This window comes from Panulirus ornatus, chromosome 57 (assembly GCF_036320965.1).
Source record: "Panulirus ornatus isolate Po-2019 chromosome 57, ASM3632096v1, whole genome shotgun sequence".
Lineage (NCBI taxonomy): Eukaryota > Metazoa > Arthropoda > Malacostraca > Decapoda > Palinuridae > Panulirus > Panulirus ornatus.
Genome location: NC_092280.1, coordinates 5,191,903 through 5,209,675, shown reverse-complemented (window position 1 = coordinate 5,209,675; position 17,773 = coordinate 5,191,903). Strand labels below are relative to the sequence as shown.

Genomic DNA, 17,773 nt, shown 5'->3' with positions numbered 1-17,773 from the left:
GCACAACCCTATCTATAGCCCATGCCTCGCAACCGTATAACATTGTTGGAACTGATATTCCTTCAAACATACCCATTTTTGCTCTCCAAGATAATGTTCTCTCCTTCCACCCAGTCAAGAGGAAAGCTCCTGTACTTCCATCCATTTACTTAAGATATGCTCCACTATCCCATTTTCTTAAATTTGTGCAGTCCAATTCTGTTTAAACAAAATGCTCTCAAGACAAACACACTGACATGTACATATACAATTTCTTCAGTAGTTTTATAATTCATGAAACTTCCTAAAAGTAAGACATACTGACATCTGTACTGTATTTATCTGCAAGTAAACAGTCAAACAAATCAATATCACCTTCCCTGATTTAAAAAGAGACAGTTTTAAAAAGAGATAGTCTTATTTTTCACAATGCTGCATCGAACTAAAATTAAAGTAAAAGGGCACACTAGAGATCATAGGAAATGATGGTAAAATGAAATCTATGTGATAGACTCAACTGTCACAAAAGTGGTGTAATTTCCCTAATCAGCATTTCTGAAGTGCAATGATACTACAACATGCAAATGGACAAAGTCCAATTTGTACTTGACACTGTACAATGCAATTTAATTCAATTTTTACTGTTTACCATAGTTTGTTTCCTACTGGAAATACAAAAGACCCCCCTCCCCCCACCACAGGGTCCATCATGCTTCTTTGTGATGCAGGGGCTCTTACATGCAGCCACTTATAGGTCACACAATCAAAAAACTAAAGTCTTCCCCAGTTTAGAAAAACACGAGTCTGCTTTTAATTTCATGCTAAACACAAGTTATAGGTACGAGAAAAGTGCATATCACATATCACATTTAATACAAGGAAGATTAAATGTGCTTAACAGACTAAACAGTCAAGGAAGTAAAGACACTTTCCCTAAACGGCACTTAAACTATTAAGGACTTAAGGTATTACAACATGCAAATGGTAATACTGTAATTTTTATCAAGACACCTTACAATGCACTGTAATAAATTTTTCCAAATACCATGGTTGATTGCCTCAGACATAAAAAGGTAACTCACCACAGGGTCCATCAGCTTTCTTGGTGATGCATGGGTTCTTACATGCAGCCACTTCTAGCTCACACTGGGTTGAGTATGTCTTACCATTGCTACCACACACAGGATTGTAATCAGATAGACAAATTCTTACACATGGATCTGTGGAAAAGAATTCGCATAAAATTGGGAAAACTTTGTTTCATTTCCAATGTGCCAAATTCAACAATCTAATTCTCTTACCTTTTCTATAAATGAATCTTCTGCAGCCTACAGCAACAGATTGTAGAACTGTATGTTACATGATCATTTCCACTACATCTAACATTATCTTCATATATGACAAACTTTCAGTGTAAAGTAATCCCTAAAAGCAGGCTTCTACTAACCACAAGGTCCATCAGACACTTTTCTGAGGCAAGGGTCATAACAAGCAGCTTCATCTAGTACACACTCATTAGTGTAGGTTTTCCCATCACTGCTACATATGGGTTGGGAATCTTTGGTGCACCTATCTCCACACTGTCGCCCTGTAAATAATATTAGTCTAAAAAAGCAATAGTTCAGTAATTTCATGAGTAGTTATACAAAAAATATTGACATCCTAACAATGTCTATACACAATCATTACCAAATCAAGAACAATCTGGCTTAATGTAAACATTTTGATGCATAATATGCACTCAAACTTTACATTTATACTCTCAAACTAGTTTTTGACAAGCTGCATTGACATCCATAACATACTCTTTCTACCATCCAATATTCACTCAAGACATTCATGAATTCCAAATCCACCCATTCAAGAGAAGTACCTGTACCACCATCCATTTACTTAAGATATGTTCCACTATCCCATTCTCTTAAATCTATCTTGTACAATTCAGTTCTGAACAAAATGTTCATGAGAAATATGCCGAAATGTATATACTTGAATGAATTCAGTACAGTTAAATCAATTCATTTACTTAAAAAAAAAAACTTGGATGAAAGAAGATTCACTTTAAATGTATGTTTCATGCTGCACAGCAGTGATAGGAGAGAAGAGAGAAAAATGAAATGTGTTCAAGACAAAACTCAAAAAAGTTGACTTTTTCCTGAAATGGCACCTAAAGCATTAAGGTGTTACAACATGTAAATGGAGATGGTAATTTTCATCAAGACACCATACAATGCACTGCAATCTAATTTTCCTATATACCATGGTATATAGCCTTGAAGAATGTGTGGAAGTCGAGAACATTATCTCGGAAAGCAAAAATGGGTATGTTTGAAGGAACAGTGGTTCCAACAATGTTGTATGGTTGCGAGGCGTGGGCTATGGATAGAGTGGTGCGCAGGAGGATGGATGTGCTGGAAATGAGATGTTAGAGGACAATGTGTGGTGTGAGGTGGTTTGATCGAGTAAGTAACGTAAGGGTAAGAGAGATGTGTGGAAATAAAAAGAGCGTGGTTGAGAGAGCAGAAGAGGGTGTTTTGAAATGGTTTGGGCACATGGAGAGAATGAGTGAGGAAAGATTGACCAAGAGGATATATGTGTCGGAGGTGGAGGGAACGAGGAGAAGTGGGAGACTAAATTGGAGGTGGAAAGATGGAGTGAAGAAGATTTTGTGTGATCGGGGCCTGAACATGCAGGAGGGTGAAAGGAGGGCAAGGAATAGAGTGAATTGGAGCGATGTGGTATACCGGGGTTGACGTGCTGTCAGTGGATTGAATCAGGGCATGTGAAGCGTCTGGGGTAAACCATGGAAAGCTGTGTAGGTATGTATATTTGCGTGTGTGGACGTATGTATATACACGTGTATGGGGGTGGGTTGGGCCATTTCTTTCGTCTGTTTCCTTGCGCTACCTCGCAAACGCGGGAGACAGCGGCAAAAAAAAAAAAAAAAAAAAAAAAAAAAAAAACATGGTCTGTGTCTCTGGAGATGGAAAGGACAACTCACCACAGGGTCCGTCAGCTTTTTTGGTGATGCATGGGTTCTTACATGCAGCCACTTCTAGTTCACACTGGTTTTTGTATGTCTTACCATTGCTACCACACACAGGATAGTAATCAGACGGACAAATTCTTACGCAAGGATCTGTGGAATAGAATTTGCATAAAATTGGGAAAACTTTGTTTCATTTCTAATACACCAAATTCAACAATTCAATTCTCTTACCTTTTCTACAAATGAATCTTCTGCAGCCTACAGCAACAGATTGAAGAACTGTACATTACATGATCATTTCCACTACATTTAACATTATCTTCACATATGACTTCAACTTTAAGTGTAAAGTAATCCCTAAAAGCAGGTTTCTACTAACCACAAGGTCCATCAGACACTTTTCTGAGGCAAGGGTCATAACAAGCAGCTTCATCTAGTACACACTCATTAGTGTAGGTTTTCCCATCACTGCTACATACGGGTTGGGAATCTTTGGTGCACCTATCTCCACACTGTCGACCTGTAAATAAAATTAGTCTAAAAAAGAAAAAAAAAGCAATAGTTCAATAAATTCATGAAAAGCTGCCAATATTTTTTGTAAGCGTTACAAAAAATACTGACAGCCTATCAACATTTACACCAAATCATTACTAAATCAAGAACATTATGGCTTAATGTACACTTTTTGATGTATAATATGCACTCAAACATTATATCTATACCCTTAAACTAGTTTTTAACAAGCTGCATTGACATCCATAACATGCTCTTTCTATATCTATACATCTGTATAATATACTCTGACGCTGTCTCCCGACACCATACAATGCACTGTAATCTAATTTTCCTTTATACCATGGTCTGTGTCTCTGGAGATGGAAAAGACAACTCACCACAGGGTCCATCAGCTTTCTTGGTGATGCATGAGTTCTTACAGGCAGCCACTTCTAGTTCACACTGGTTTTTGTATGTCTTACCATTGCTACCACACACAGGATAGTAATCAGATGGACAAATTCTTATGCAAGGATCTGTGGAAAAGAATCTGCATAAAATTGGGAAAACTGTTTCATTTCTAATACACCAAATTCAACAAATCAATTCTCTTACCTTTTCTATAAATGAATCTTCAGCAGCCTACAGCAACAGATTGAAGAACTGCACATTACATGATCATTTCCACTACATTTAACATTATCTTCACATATGACTTCAACTTTCAGTGTAAAGTAATCTCTAAAAGTAGGCTTCTACTAACCACAAGGTCCATCAGACACTTTTCGGAGGCAAGGGTCATAACAAGCAGCTTCATCTAGTACACACTCATTAGTGTAGGTTTTCCCATCACTGCTACATACAGGTTGGGAATCTTTGGTGCACCTATCTCCACACTGTCGACCTGTAAATAAAATTAGTCCATTAAAGATAAAAAAGCAATAGTTCAATAAATTCATGAAAAGCTGCCAATATCTTTTTTATGCGTTACCTACAAGGTGGTGTGCAAAGTGAGAGGGTTATGGAAAATGATTTGGTAAACAGAGAAGAGGTAGTAAAAGCTTTGCAGAAGATGAAAGCCGGCAAGGCAGCAGGTTTGGATGGTATTTCCTGGTAAATTATATGGGAGGGTATTGATTGAGAGGGTGAAGGCATGTACAGAGCATAAGATTGGGGAAGAGCAGTGTGGTTTCAGAAGTGGTAGAGGATGTGTGGATCAGGTGTTTGCTTTGAAGAATGTATGCGAGAAATACTTAGAAAAGCAAATGGATTTGTATGTAGCATTTATGGATCTGGAGAAGGCATATGATAGAGTTGATAGAGATGCTCTGTGGAAGGTATTAAGAATATATGATGTGGGAGGCAAGTTGTCAGACGCAGTGAAAGGTTTTTATCGAGGATGTAAGGCATGTGTACGTGTAGGAAGAGAGGAAAGTGATTGGTTCTCAGTGAATGTAGGTTCGCGGCAGGGGTGTGTGATGTCTCCATGGTTGTTTAATTTGTTTATGGATGGGGTTGTTAGGGAGGTGAACGCAAGAGTTTTGGAAAGAGGGGCAAGTATGAAGTCTGTTGTGGATGAGAGAGCTTGGGAAGTGAATCAGTTGTCGTTCGCTGATGATACAGCGCTGGTGGCTGATTCATGTGAGAAACTGCAGAAGCTGGTGACAGTTTGGTAAAGTGTGAGAAAGAAGAAAGTTAAGAGTAAATGTGAATAAAAGCAAGGTAATTAGGTACAGTAGGGTTGAGGGTCAAGTCAATTGGGAGGTAAGTTTGAATGGAGAAAAACTGGAGGAAGTAAAGTGTTTTAGACATCTGGGAGTGGATCTGGCAGCGGATGGAACCATGGAAGCGGAAGTGAATCATAGGGCGGGGGAGGGGGCGAAAATCCTGGGAGCCTTGAAGAATGTTTGGAAGTCGAGAACACTATCTCGGAAAGCAAAAATGGGTATGTTTGAAGGAATAGTGGTTCCAACAATGTTGTATGGTTGCGAGGCGTGGGCTATGGATAGAGTTGTGCGCAGGAGGGTGGATGTGCTGTAAATTAGATGTTTGAGGACAATGTGTGGTGTGAGGTGGTTTGATCGAGTAAGTAACGTAAGGGTAAGAGAGATGTGTGGAAATGAAAAGAGTGTGGTTGAGAGAGCAGAAGAGGGTGTTTTAAAATGGTTTGGGCACATGGAGAGAATGAGTGAGGAAAGATTGACCAAGAGGATATATGTGTCGGAGGTGGAGGGAACGAGGAGAAGTGGGAGACCAAATTGGAGGTGGAAAGATGGAGTGAAAAAGATTTTGTGTGATCGGGGCCTGAACATGCAGGAGGGTGAAAGGAGGGCAAGGAATAGATTGAATTGGATCGATGTGGTATACCGGGGTTTACGTGCTGTCAGTGGATTGAATCAGGGCATGTGAAGCGTCTGGGGTAAACCATGGAAAGCTGTGTAGGCATGTATATTTGCGTGTGTGGACGTGTATGTATATACACGTGTATGGGGGTGGGTTGGGCCATTTCTTTCGTCTGTTTCCTTGCGCTACCTTGCAAACGTGGGAGACAGTGACAAAAAAAAAAAAAAATATTAACAGCCTATCAACGTTTACATCAGATCATTACCAAATCAACAACATTATGGCTTAATGTACACTTTTTAATGTATAATATGCATTCAAACATTCTATTCATACCCTCAAACTAGTTTTTTACAATCTGCATTGACATCCATAACATACTCTTTCTACCATTTAATATTCACTTTAGACATTCACAAATTCCAAATCAACCCATTCAAGAGAAGTACCTGTACCACCATCCAATTACTTAACATATGTAACACTATCCCATTCTCTTAAATCTATCTTCTACAACTAGGTTCTATACAAAATACTCATGAAAAACATGTTGAAAGTGTATTCAGTACTGTTAAATCAATTTGGTTAACTTCTTTAAAAGACGGTGATGAAAGAGGATTCACTTTAAATGTAAATTTCACTTCGGTTTTTCTCCATTCAAACTTACCTCCCAAATGACTTGCTCCTCAACCCTACTGTACTACCATTTAATATTCACTTTTGACATTCATGAATTCCAAATAAACCCATTCAAGAGAAGTACCTGTACCTCCATCCAATTACTTCAGGTATGTTTCACTATCACACTTTCTTAAATCTATCTTGTACAACTACATTCTAAACGAAATACTCATGAAAAACATGCTGAAAGGTATATATCTCACGTGTATTCAGTACTGTTAAATCAATTTGGTTAACTGCCTTAAAAAACTTTGATGAAAGAGGATTCACTTTAAATGTAACTTTCATGCTGTACACAGGTGATAGGCAAGAGAGAAGTGTATATTAGAGACAACAAAATACTAGAAAAATTAAATGCATTCAAGACTAAACTTAAAAAGCAGATAATTTTTCCTGAAACAGCACTTAAAGCATTAAGGTATTACAACATGCAAATGGAGATAATTTTCATCAAGACACCATACAATGCACTGTAATCTAATTTTCCTATATACCAAGATTTGTTTGTCTCTGGAGATGGAAAACACAACTTACCACAGGGCCCGTCAGATTTCTTAGTGATGCATGGGTTCTTACATGCAGCCACCTCTAGCTCACACTGGTTTGTATACGTCTTACCATTGCTACCACACACAGGATAGTAATCAGATGGGCAAATTTTTACGCAAGGATCTGTGGAAAAGAATTTACATATAATTGGGAAAACTTTCATTTCCAATACACCAAATTCAACAATTCAATTCTCTTACCTTTTCTATAAAGGCATCTTCCACAGCCAACATCAACCGACTGAAGAACTGTACATTACATGATCACTTCCACTACACTTAACATTATCTTTATATATGACTTCCACTTTCAGTATAACAATCCCTAAAAGCAGGCTTCTACTAACCACAAGGTCCATCAGACACTTTTCCGAGGCAAGGGTCATAACAAGCAGCTTCATCTAGCACACACTCATTAGTGTAGGTTTTCCCATCACTGCTACATACAGGCTGGGAATCTTTGGTGCACCTATCTCCACACTGTCGACCTGTAAATAAAATTAGTCTAAGAAAAAAGAGCAATGGTTCAATAAATTCATGATAGGCTGTCAATATCTTTTTTATGCGTTACAAAAATATTGACAGCCTATCAAAGTTTACATCACATCATTACCAAATCAACAACATTATGGCTTAATGTACACTTTTTAATGTATGACATACATTCAAACATTCTATTCATACCCTCAAACTAGTGTTTTACAATCTGCAGTGACATCCATAACATATTCTTTCTTTTTTCTTTTTCTTTCAAACTATTTGCCATTTCCCGCGTTAGCAAGGTAGCGTTAAGAACAGAGGACTGGGCCTCTGAGGGAATATCCTCACCTGGCCTCGATCTCTGTTCCTTCTTTTGGAAAATTAAAAAAAAAAAAAAAAACGAGATGGCAGGATTTCCAGCTCCCCACTCCCTCCCCTTTTAGTCGCCCTCCACGACACGCAGGAAATACATATTCTTTCTACCATTTAATATTCACTTTAGACATTCACAAATTCCAAATCCACCCATTCAAGAGAAGGACCTGTACCACCATACAATTACTTAACATATATAACATTATCCCATCCTCTTGAATCTATGTTGTACAACTAGGTTCTATACAAAATACTCATGAAAAACATGTTGAAAGTGTATTCAGTACTTTTCTTTCTTTTTTTTTTTATACTATTCGCCATTTCCCGCATTAGCGAGGTAGCGTTAAGAACAGAGGACTGGGCCTTTGAGAGAATATCCTCACGTGGCCCCTTCTCTGTTCCTTCTTTTGGAAAATTAAAAAAATGAGAGGGGAGGATTTCCAGCCCCCCGCTCCCTTCCCTTTTAGTCGCCTTCTACGACACGCAAGGAATACATGGGAAGTATTCTCTCTCCCCTATCCCCAGTACTGTTAAATCAATTTGGTTAACTTCTTTAAAAGACTTTGATGAAAGAGGATTCACTTTAAATTACATGCTGCACACAGATGACAGGCAAGAGAAGTGCATATTAAAGACCACAAAATACTAGAATAATGAAATGCTTTCAAAACTAAACTTAAAAAGCAGATAACTTTTCCCGAAATGGCACTTAAAGCATTAAGTCATTACAATATGCAAATGGAGATTGTAATTTTCATCAAGACACCATACAATGCACTGTAATTTTCCCTATATACCATGGTCTGTGTCTCTAGAGATAGAAAAGACAACTCACCACAGGATCCGTCAGCTTTCTTGGTGATGCATGGGTTCTTACAGGCAGCCACTTCTAGTTCACACTGGTTTTTGTATGTCTTACCATTGCTACCACACACAGGATAGTAATCAGTTGGACAAATTCTTACACAAGGAGGATCTGTGGAAAAGAATTTGCATATAATTGGGAAAATTTTGTTTCATTTCTAATACACCAAATTCAACAATTCAATTCTCTTACCTTTTCTACAAATGAATCTTCTGCAGCCTACAGCAACAGATTGAAGAACTCTACATTACATGATCATTTCCACTACATCTAACATTATCTTCACATAGGACTTCAACTTTCAGTGTAAAGTAATCCCTAAAAGCAGGCTTCTACTAACCACAAGGTCCATCAGACACTTTTCTGAGGCAAGGGTCATAACAAGCAGCTTCATCTAGTACACACTCATTAGTGTAGGTTTTCCCATCACTGCTACATACAGGTTGGGAATCTTTGGTGCACCCATCTCCACACTGTCGACCTGTAAATAAAACTAGTCTAAAAAAAAATAGAAATAGTTCAACAAATTCACAATAGGCTGTCAATATCTTTTTTATGCATTACAAAAAATATTGACAGCCTATTAACATTTACACCAGATCATTACCAAATCAACAACATTATGGCTTAATGTACACTTTTTAATGTACAATATGCACTCAAACATTCTATCTATACCCTCAATCTGGCTTTTTACAATGCACTGACATCCATAACATACTTTCTACCATTTAATATTCACTTTAGACATTATTCATGAATTCCAAATCCACCCATTTAAGAGAAGTACCTGTACCACCATCCAATTACTTAACATATATAACACTATCCCATTCTCTTAAATCTATCTTGCACAACTACTCAAGAAAAACATGCTGAGAGGTATATATCTAATTGTATTCATTAATGTTAAATCAATTTGGTTTACTTCTTTGAAAGACTTTGATGAAAGAGGATTCATTTTATATGTAAATTTCATGCTGCACACAGGTGACAGACAAGAGAGAAGTGCATATTAGAGACCACAAAATACTAGAAAAATGAGATGCATTTAAGACTAAGCTTAAAAAGCAGATAACTTTTCCTGAAACTGCACTCAAAGCATTAAGGTATTACAACACACAAATGGAGATAATTTTCAAGACACCATACAATGCACTGTGATCTAATTTTCCTATATACCATTGTCTGTGTCTCTGGAGATGGAAAAGACAACTCACCACAGGGTCCGTCAGCTTTCTTGGTGATGCATGGGTTCTTACATGCAGCCACATCTAGCTCACACTGGTTTGTGTACGTCTTACCATTGCTACCACACACAGGATAGTAATCAGATGGACAAATTCTTACGCAAGGATCTGTGGAAAAGAATTTGCATAAAATTGGGAAAACTTTGTTTTATTTCTAATACACCAAATTCAACAATTCAATTCTCTTACCTTTTCTATAAATGAATCTTCTGCAGCCTACATCAATAGATTGAAGAACTGTACATTACATGATCATTTCCACTACATCTAACATTATCTTCACATATGACTTCAACTTTCAGTGTAAAGTAATCCCTAAAAGCAGGCTTCTACTAACCACAAGGTCCATCAGACACTTTTCTGAGGCAAGGGTCATAACAAGCAGCTTCATCTAGTACACACTCATTAGTGTAGGTTTTCCCATCACTGCTACATACAGGTTGGGAATCTTTGGTGCACCTATCTCCACACTGTCGTCCTGTAAATAAAACTAGTCTAAAAAAAAAAAACAAGCAATAGTTCAATAAATTCATGAAAAGCTGCCAATATTTTTTGTAAGCGTTACAAAAAATACTGACAGCCTAACATTTACACCAGATCATTACCAAATCAAGAACATTATGGCTTAATGTGCACTTTTTGATGTATAGTATGCACTCAAACATTATATCTATACCCTGAAACTAGTTTTTAACAAGCTGCAGTGACATCCATAACATGCTCTTTCTATATTTATATATCTTTATAATATACTCTGACGCTGTCTCCCGCATTAGCAAGGCAGCACAAGGAAACAGACGAAAGAATGGCCTAACCCACCCACATAAACATGTATATACATACACGTCCACACATGCACATATACATACCTATACATCTCAACGTATACATATATATACACACACAGACATGTACATATATACACATTTACACAATTCATACTGTCTGCCCTTACTCATTCCCATCGCCACCCGGCCACACATGAAATAACAACCCCCTCCTCCCGCATGTGCACAAGGCAGAGCGAGGAAAACACAACAAAGGCCACATTCGTTCACACCCAGTCTCTAGCTGTCATGTATAATGCATCGAAACCCCAGCTCCTTTTCCACATCTAGGCCCCACAAAAACTTTCCATGGTTTACCCCAGATGCTTCACATGCCCTGGTTCAATCCATTGACAGCACGTCAACACCGGTATACCACATCATTCCAATTCACTATTCTTTGCACGCCTTTCACCCTCCTGCATGTTCAGGCCCCGATCACTCAAAATCTTTTTCACTCCATCTTTCTACCTCCAATTTGGTCTCCCACTTCTCGTTCAATCCACCTCTGACACATACATCCTCTTTGTCAATCTTTCCTCAATCATTTTCTCCATGTGACATAACTATTTCAAAACACCCTCTTCAGCTCTCCCAACCACACACTTTTTTTTACCACACATCTCTCTTACCCTTTCAGTACTTACTCGATCAAACCACCTCACATCACATAATGTCCTCAAACATCTCGTTTCCAACACATCCACCCTCCTCCGCACCACTCTATCTATAGCCCATGCCTCGCAACCATATAACATGGTTGGAGCCACTATTCCCTCACACATAGCCATTTTTGCTTTCCAAGATAATGTTCTTGACTTCCACACATTCTTCAATGCTCCCAGAACTTTCGCCCCCTCCCCCAACATATGATTCACTTCCGCTTGCATTGTTTCATCGCAGCCAAATCCACTCCCAGATATCTAAAACACTTCACTTCCCAGTTTTTCTCCATTCAAACTTACCTCCCAATTGACTTGCTCCTCAACACTACTGTACTACCATTTAATATTCACTTTTGACATTCATGAATTCCAAATAAACCCATTCAAGAGAAGTACCTGTACCACCATCCAATTACTTCAGATATGTTTCACTATCACACTTTCTTAAATCTATCTTGTACAGATATAGTGGCAGATATAGGGTGTTTTGGTCGAGGTGGTGTGCAAAGTGAGAGGGTTAGGGAAAATGATTTGGTAAACAGAGAAGAGGTAGTAAAAGCTTTGCGGAAGATGAAAGCCGGCAAGGCAGCAGGTTTGGATGGTATTGCAGTGGAATTTATTAAAAAAGGGGGTGACTGTATTGTTGACTGGTTGGTAAGGTTATTTAATGTATGTATGACTCATGGTGAGGTGCCTGAGGATTGGCGGAATGCGTGCATAGTGCCATTGTACAAAGGCAAAGGGGATAAGAGTGAGTGCTCAAATTACAGAGGTATAAGTTTGTTGAGTATTCCTGGTAAATTATATGGGAGGGTATTGATTGAGAGGGTGAAGGCATGTACAGAGCATCAGATTGGGGAAGAGCAGTGCGGTTTCAGAAGTGGTAGAGGATGTGTGGATCAGGTGTTTGCTTTGAAGAATGTATGTGAGAAATACTTAGAAAAGCAAATGGATTTGTATGTAGCATTTATGGATCTGGAGAAGGCATATGATAGAGTTGATAGAGATGCTCTGTGGAAGGTATTAAGAATATATGGTGTGGGAGGCAAGTTGTTAGAAGCAGTGAAAAGTTTTTATCGAGGATGTAAGGCATGTGTACGTGTAGGAAGAGAGGAAAGTGATTGGTTCTCAGTGAATGTAGGTTTGCGGCAGGGGTGTGTAATGTCTCCATGGTTGTTTAATTTGTTTATGGATGGGGTTGTTAGGGAGGTAAATGCAAGAGTCCTGGAAAGAGGGGCAAGTATGAAGTCTGTTGGGGATGAGAGAGCTTGGGAAGTGAGTCAGTTGTTCGCTGATGATACAGCGCTGGTGGCTGATTCATGTGAGAAACTGCAGAAGCTGGTGACTGAGTTTGGTAAAGTGTGTGGAAGAAGAAAGTTAAGAGTAAATGTGAATAAGAGCAAGGTTATTAGGTACAGTAGGGTTGAGGGTCAAGTCAATTGGGAGGTGAGTTTGAATGGAGAAAAACTGGAGGAAGTGAAGTGTTTTAGATATCTGGGAGTGGATCTGTCAGCGGATGGAACCATGGAAGCGGAAGTGGATCATAGGGTGGGGGAGGGGGCGAAAATTTTGGGAGCCTTGAAAAATGTGTGGAAGTCGAGAACATTATCTCGGAAAGCAAAAATGGGTATGTTTGAAGGAATAGTGGTTCCAACAATGTTTTATGGTTGCGAGGCGTGGGCTATGGATAGAGTTGTGCGCAGGAGGATGGACGTGCTGGAAATGAGATGTTTGAGGAAAATGTGTGGTGTGAGGTGGTTTGATCGAGTAAGTAACGTAAGGGTAAGAGAGATGTGTGGAAATAAAAAGAGCGTGGTTGAGAGAGCAGAAGAGGGTGTTTTGAAATGGTTTGGGCACATGGAGAGAATGAGTGAGGAAAGATTGACCAAGAGGATATATGTGTCGGAGGTGGAGGGAACGAGGAGAAGAGGGAGACCAAATTGGAGGTGGAAAGATGGAGTGAAAAAGATTTTGTGTGATCGGGGCCTGAACATGCAGGAGGGTGAAAGGAGGGCAAGGAATAGAGTGAATTGGAGCGATGTGGTATACAGGGGTTGACGTGCTGTCAGTGGATTGAGTCGGGGCATGTGAAGCGTCTGGGGTAAACCATGGAAAGCTGTGTAGGTATGTATATTTGCGTGTGTGGACGTGTGTATGTACATGTGTATGGGGGGGGGCCATTTCTTTCGTCTGTTTCCTTGCGCTACCTCGCAAACGCGGGAGACAGCGACAAAGTATATAAAAAAAAAAAAAAAATCTTGTACAACTACGTTCTAAACAAAATACTCATGAAAAACATGCTGAAAGGTATATATCTCAGTGTAATCAGTACTGTAGAGTCAATTTGGTTAACTGCCTTAAAAAACTTTAATGAAAGAGGATTCACTTTAAATGTAACTTTCATGCTGTACACAGGTGATAGGCAAAAGAGAAGTGTATATTAGAGACAAAATACTAGAAAAATTAAATGCATTCAAGACTGAACTTAAAAAGCAGATAATTTTTCCTGAAACAGCACTTAAAGCATTAAGGTATTACAACATGCAAATGGAGATAATTTTCATCAAGATACCAAACAATGCACTGTAATCTAATTTTCCTATATACCAAGATTTGTTTGTCTCTGGAGATGGAAAACACAACTTACCACAGGGTCCGTCAGAATTCTTAGTGATGCATGGGTTCTTGCATGCAGCCACCTCTAGCTCACACTGGTTTGTATACGTCTTACCATTGCTACCACACACAGGATAGTAATCAGATGGGCAAATTTTTACGCAAGGATCTGTGGAAAAGAATTTGCATATAATTGGGAAAACTTTCATTTCCAATACATCAAATTCAACAATTCAATTCTCTTACCTTTTCTATAAATGCATCTTCCACAGCCAACATCAACCGATTGAAGAACTGTACATTACATGATCATTTCCACTACACTTAACATTATCTTTATATACGACTTCCACTTTCAGAATAACAATCCCTAAAAGTAGGCTTCTACTAACCACAAGGTCCATCAGACACTTTTCTGAGGCAAGGGTCATAACAAGCAGCTTCATCTAGTACACACTCATTAGTGTAGGTTTTCCCATCACTGCTACATACAGGCTGGGAATCTTTGGTGCACCTATCTCCACACTGTCGCCCTGTAAATAAAACTAGTTAAAAAAAAAGCAATAGTTCAATAAATTCATGGTTACAAAAAATATTGACAGCCAATCAATGTTTATACTAGATCATTACCAAATCAAGAACATTATGGCTTAATGTACACTTTATAATGTATAATATGCACTCATTCTTTTTATACCCTCAAACTAGTTTTTGACAAACTGCTTTGACATCTATAACAATCTTATTCATATTCATCATACATTGTCGCTGTCTCCCGCATTAGCGAGGTAGTGAAAGTTAATAGACGAAAGATTGGCCCAACCCATCCACACACACGTATTTACATAAATGCCCACACGTGCATATATATACATACTTATACATTTCAACATATACATACAAAGACACACATATACACATGTATCTATTCATACTTGCTGCCTACATCTATTCTCGTCTCCACCCCGCCACACACGAAATGGCAGCAAGTATGAATATGTATGTGTATATATGTGTGAGTTAGTCTACGTATGTATGTATGTGTGCGTGTGTGGGCGTTTATGCATATACATGTGTATGTGGGTGGGTTGGGCCATTCTTTCATCTGTTTCCTTACACTACCTCGCTAACACAGGATACAATGACTGAGTACAATAAATAAATCATAGTCTGTGTCTATGGAGGTGGAAAAGACAGCTTACCACAGGGTCCTTCAGCCTTCTTGGTGATGCAGGGGTTCTTACATGTAGCCACTTCTAGCTCACACTGGTTTGTGTATGTCTTTCCATCGCTACCACACACTGGATAATAATCAGGTGGACAAATTCTTAAGCAAGGATCTGTGGAAAACAATTTGCCTAGATGGAAAACTCGTTAAACACAAGAAATTCAACACTTCCAATTCTCTCGCTCATTTTATAAAACTATCTTTGCAGCCTATAGAAAATGACTGAAGTGAAGATTGCAAGATCATTTCAACCTAACTATATCTATCATTATTTTCACATATGACTTCCACTTTCACTGTCAAGTAATCCACAACAGCAGGCTTTTACTAACCACAAGGACCATCAGACACTTTTCTGAGGCAAGGATCATAACAAGCAGCTTCATCTAGCACACATTCATTAGTGTAGGTTTTCCCATCACTGCTACATACAGGCTGGGAATCTTTGGTGCACCTATCTCCACACTGTCGTCCTGTAATCAAAACTATTCTAAAAAACAGAAATAGCTTAATAGATTTGTGCATGGTTACAAAAAAAATATAGACAGCCATTAAATGTGTCATAACAGGTTACTGACAAATCAGCAACATCATGGTTTAGTGTAAGCTCTTTAATGTCTAAACTCATACATTTTCCATTTCCTCCCACTAGTTTTCAATAAACTGTAAATTGACATAACATGCTATTACTAACTTTCAACATTCACTTATTGTAATACATTATCTTTGAATCTAAAATCCATAGAGTCCAGAGATAAGTCTTTACTTATTCTAAGTTCAAGTATTCCATTTCCTTCAATCTATCAAGTACAACTATTCTAAATAAAATGTTCACGTGACAAATGAGCTGAAGTGTATATATACAAACGTATTTAGTTCTTTTTTTAATTATACTTAATCGCCATCTCCCATGTTAGCGAGGTAGCACAAGGAAACATACAAGGAATGGCCCAATCCACCTACATAAACATTTTTTTTTTTTTTTTGTCGCTGTCTCCCGCATTTGCGAGGTAGCGCAAGGAAACAGATGAAAGAAATGGCCCAACCCACCCCCATACACATGTATATACATACGTCCACACACGCAAATATACATACCTACACAGCTTTCCATGGTTTACCCCAGACGCTTCACATGCCCTGATTCAATCCACTGACAGCACGTCAACCCCGGTATACCACATCACTCCAATTCACTCTATTCCTTGCCCTCCTTTCACCCTCCTGCATGTTCAGGCCCCGATCACACAAAATCTTTTTCACTCCATCTTTCCACCTCCAATTTGGTCTCCCTCTTCTCCTCGTTCCCTCCACCTCCGACACATATATCCTCTTGGTCAACCTTTCCTCACTCATTCTCTCCATGTGCCCAAACCATTTCAAAACACCCTCTTCTGCTCTCTCAACCACGCTCTTTTTATTTCCACACATCTCTCTTACCCTTACGTTACTTACTCGATCAAACCACCTCACACCACACATTGTCCTCAAACATCTCATTTCCAGCACATCCATCCTCCTGCGCACCACTCTATCCATAGCCCACGCCTCGCAACCATACAACATTGTTGGAACCACTATTCCTTCAAACATACCCATTTTTGCTTTCCGAGATAATGTTCTCGACTTCCACACATTCTTCAAGGCTCCCAGAATTTTCGCCCCCTCCCCCACCCTATGATCCACTTCCGCTTCCATGGTTCCACCCGCTGCCAGATCCACTCCCAGATATCTAAAACACTTTACTTCCTCCAGTTTTTCTCCATTTAAACTCACCTCCCAATTGACTTGACCCTCAACCCTACTGTACCTAATAACCTTGCTCTTATTCACATTTACTCTTAACTTTCTTCTTTCACACACTTTACCAAACTCAGTCACCAGCTTCTGCAGTTTCTCACATGAATCAGCCACCAGCGCTGTATCATCAGCGAACAACAACTGACTCACTTCCCAAGCTCTCTCATCCCCAACAGACTTCATACTTGCCCCTCTTTCCAAAACTCTTGCATTCACCTCCCTAACAACCCCATCCATAAACAAATTAAACAACCATGGAGACATCACACACCCCTGCCGCAAACCTACATTCACTGAGAACCAATCACTTTCCTCTCTTCCTACACGTACACATGCCTTACATCCTCGATAAAAACTTTTCACTGCTTCTAACAACTTGCCTCCCACACCATATATTCTTAATACCTTCCACAGAGCATCTCTATCAACTCTATCATATGCCTTCTCCAGATCCATAAATGCTACATACAAATCCATTTGCTTTTCTAAGTATTTCTCACATACATTCTTCAAAGCAAACACCTGATCCACACATCCTCTACCACTTCTGAAACCACACTGCTCTTCCCCAATCTGATGCTCTGTACCACACTGCTCTTCCCCAATCTGATGCTCTGTACATGCCTTCACCC

The 17,773-nt window shown here is 39.0% G+C and overlaps 1 protein-coding gene across 7 annotated transcripts in view; it reads right to left on the bottom strand.

Moving 5' to 3' along the window:
• The window catches only part of LOC139766121 (uncharacterized), a 74,762-nt gene that overhangs the window by 44,133 nt on the left and 12,856 nt on the right, over positions 1-17,773 (bottom strand). For 5 of the 7 annotated variants that reach the window (XM_071694344.1, XM_071694338.1, XM_071694341.1 and 2 more), the window contains exons 4-19: positions 15,674-15,814; positions 15,316-15,453; positions 14,506-14,646; positions 14,145-14,282; positions 10,343-10,483; positions 9,976-10,113; positions 9,096-9,236; positions 8,726-8,866; positions 7,383-7,523; positions 7,022-7,159; positions 4,227-4,367; positions 3,862-3,999; positions 3,348-3,488; positions 2,981-3,118; positions 1,427-1,567; positions 1,062-1,199 (exon numbers count right to left, since the gene is read on the bottom strand). In XM_071694344.1, coding sequence (XP_071550445.1) covers positions 1,062-1,199; positions 1,427-1,567; positions 2,981-3,118; positions 3,348-3,488; positions 3,862-3,999; positions 4,227-4,367; positions 7,022-7,159; positions 7,383-7,523; positions 8,726-8,866; positions 9,096-9,236; positions 9,976-10,113; positions 10,343-10,483; positions 14,145-14,282; positions 14,506-14,646; positions 15,316-15,453; positions 15,674-15,814 — 2,235 coding nt within the window. The remainder of the gene's footprint in view (positions 1-1,061; positions 1,200-1,426; positions 1,568-2,980; positions 3,119-3,347; positions 3,489-3,861; positions 4,000-4,226; positions 4,368-7,021; positions 7,160-7,382; positions 7,524-8,725; positions 8,867-9,095; positions 9,237-9,975; positions 10,114-10,342; positions 10,484-14,144; positions 14,283-14,505; positions 14,647-15,315; positions 15,454-15,673; positions 15,815-17,773) is intronic. The other 2 variants (XM_071694342.1, XM_071694343.1) reach the window with 2 other exon arrangements.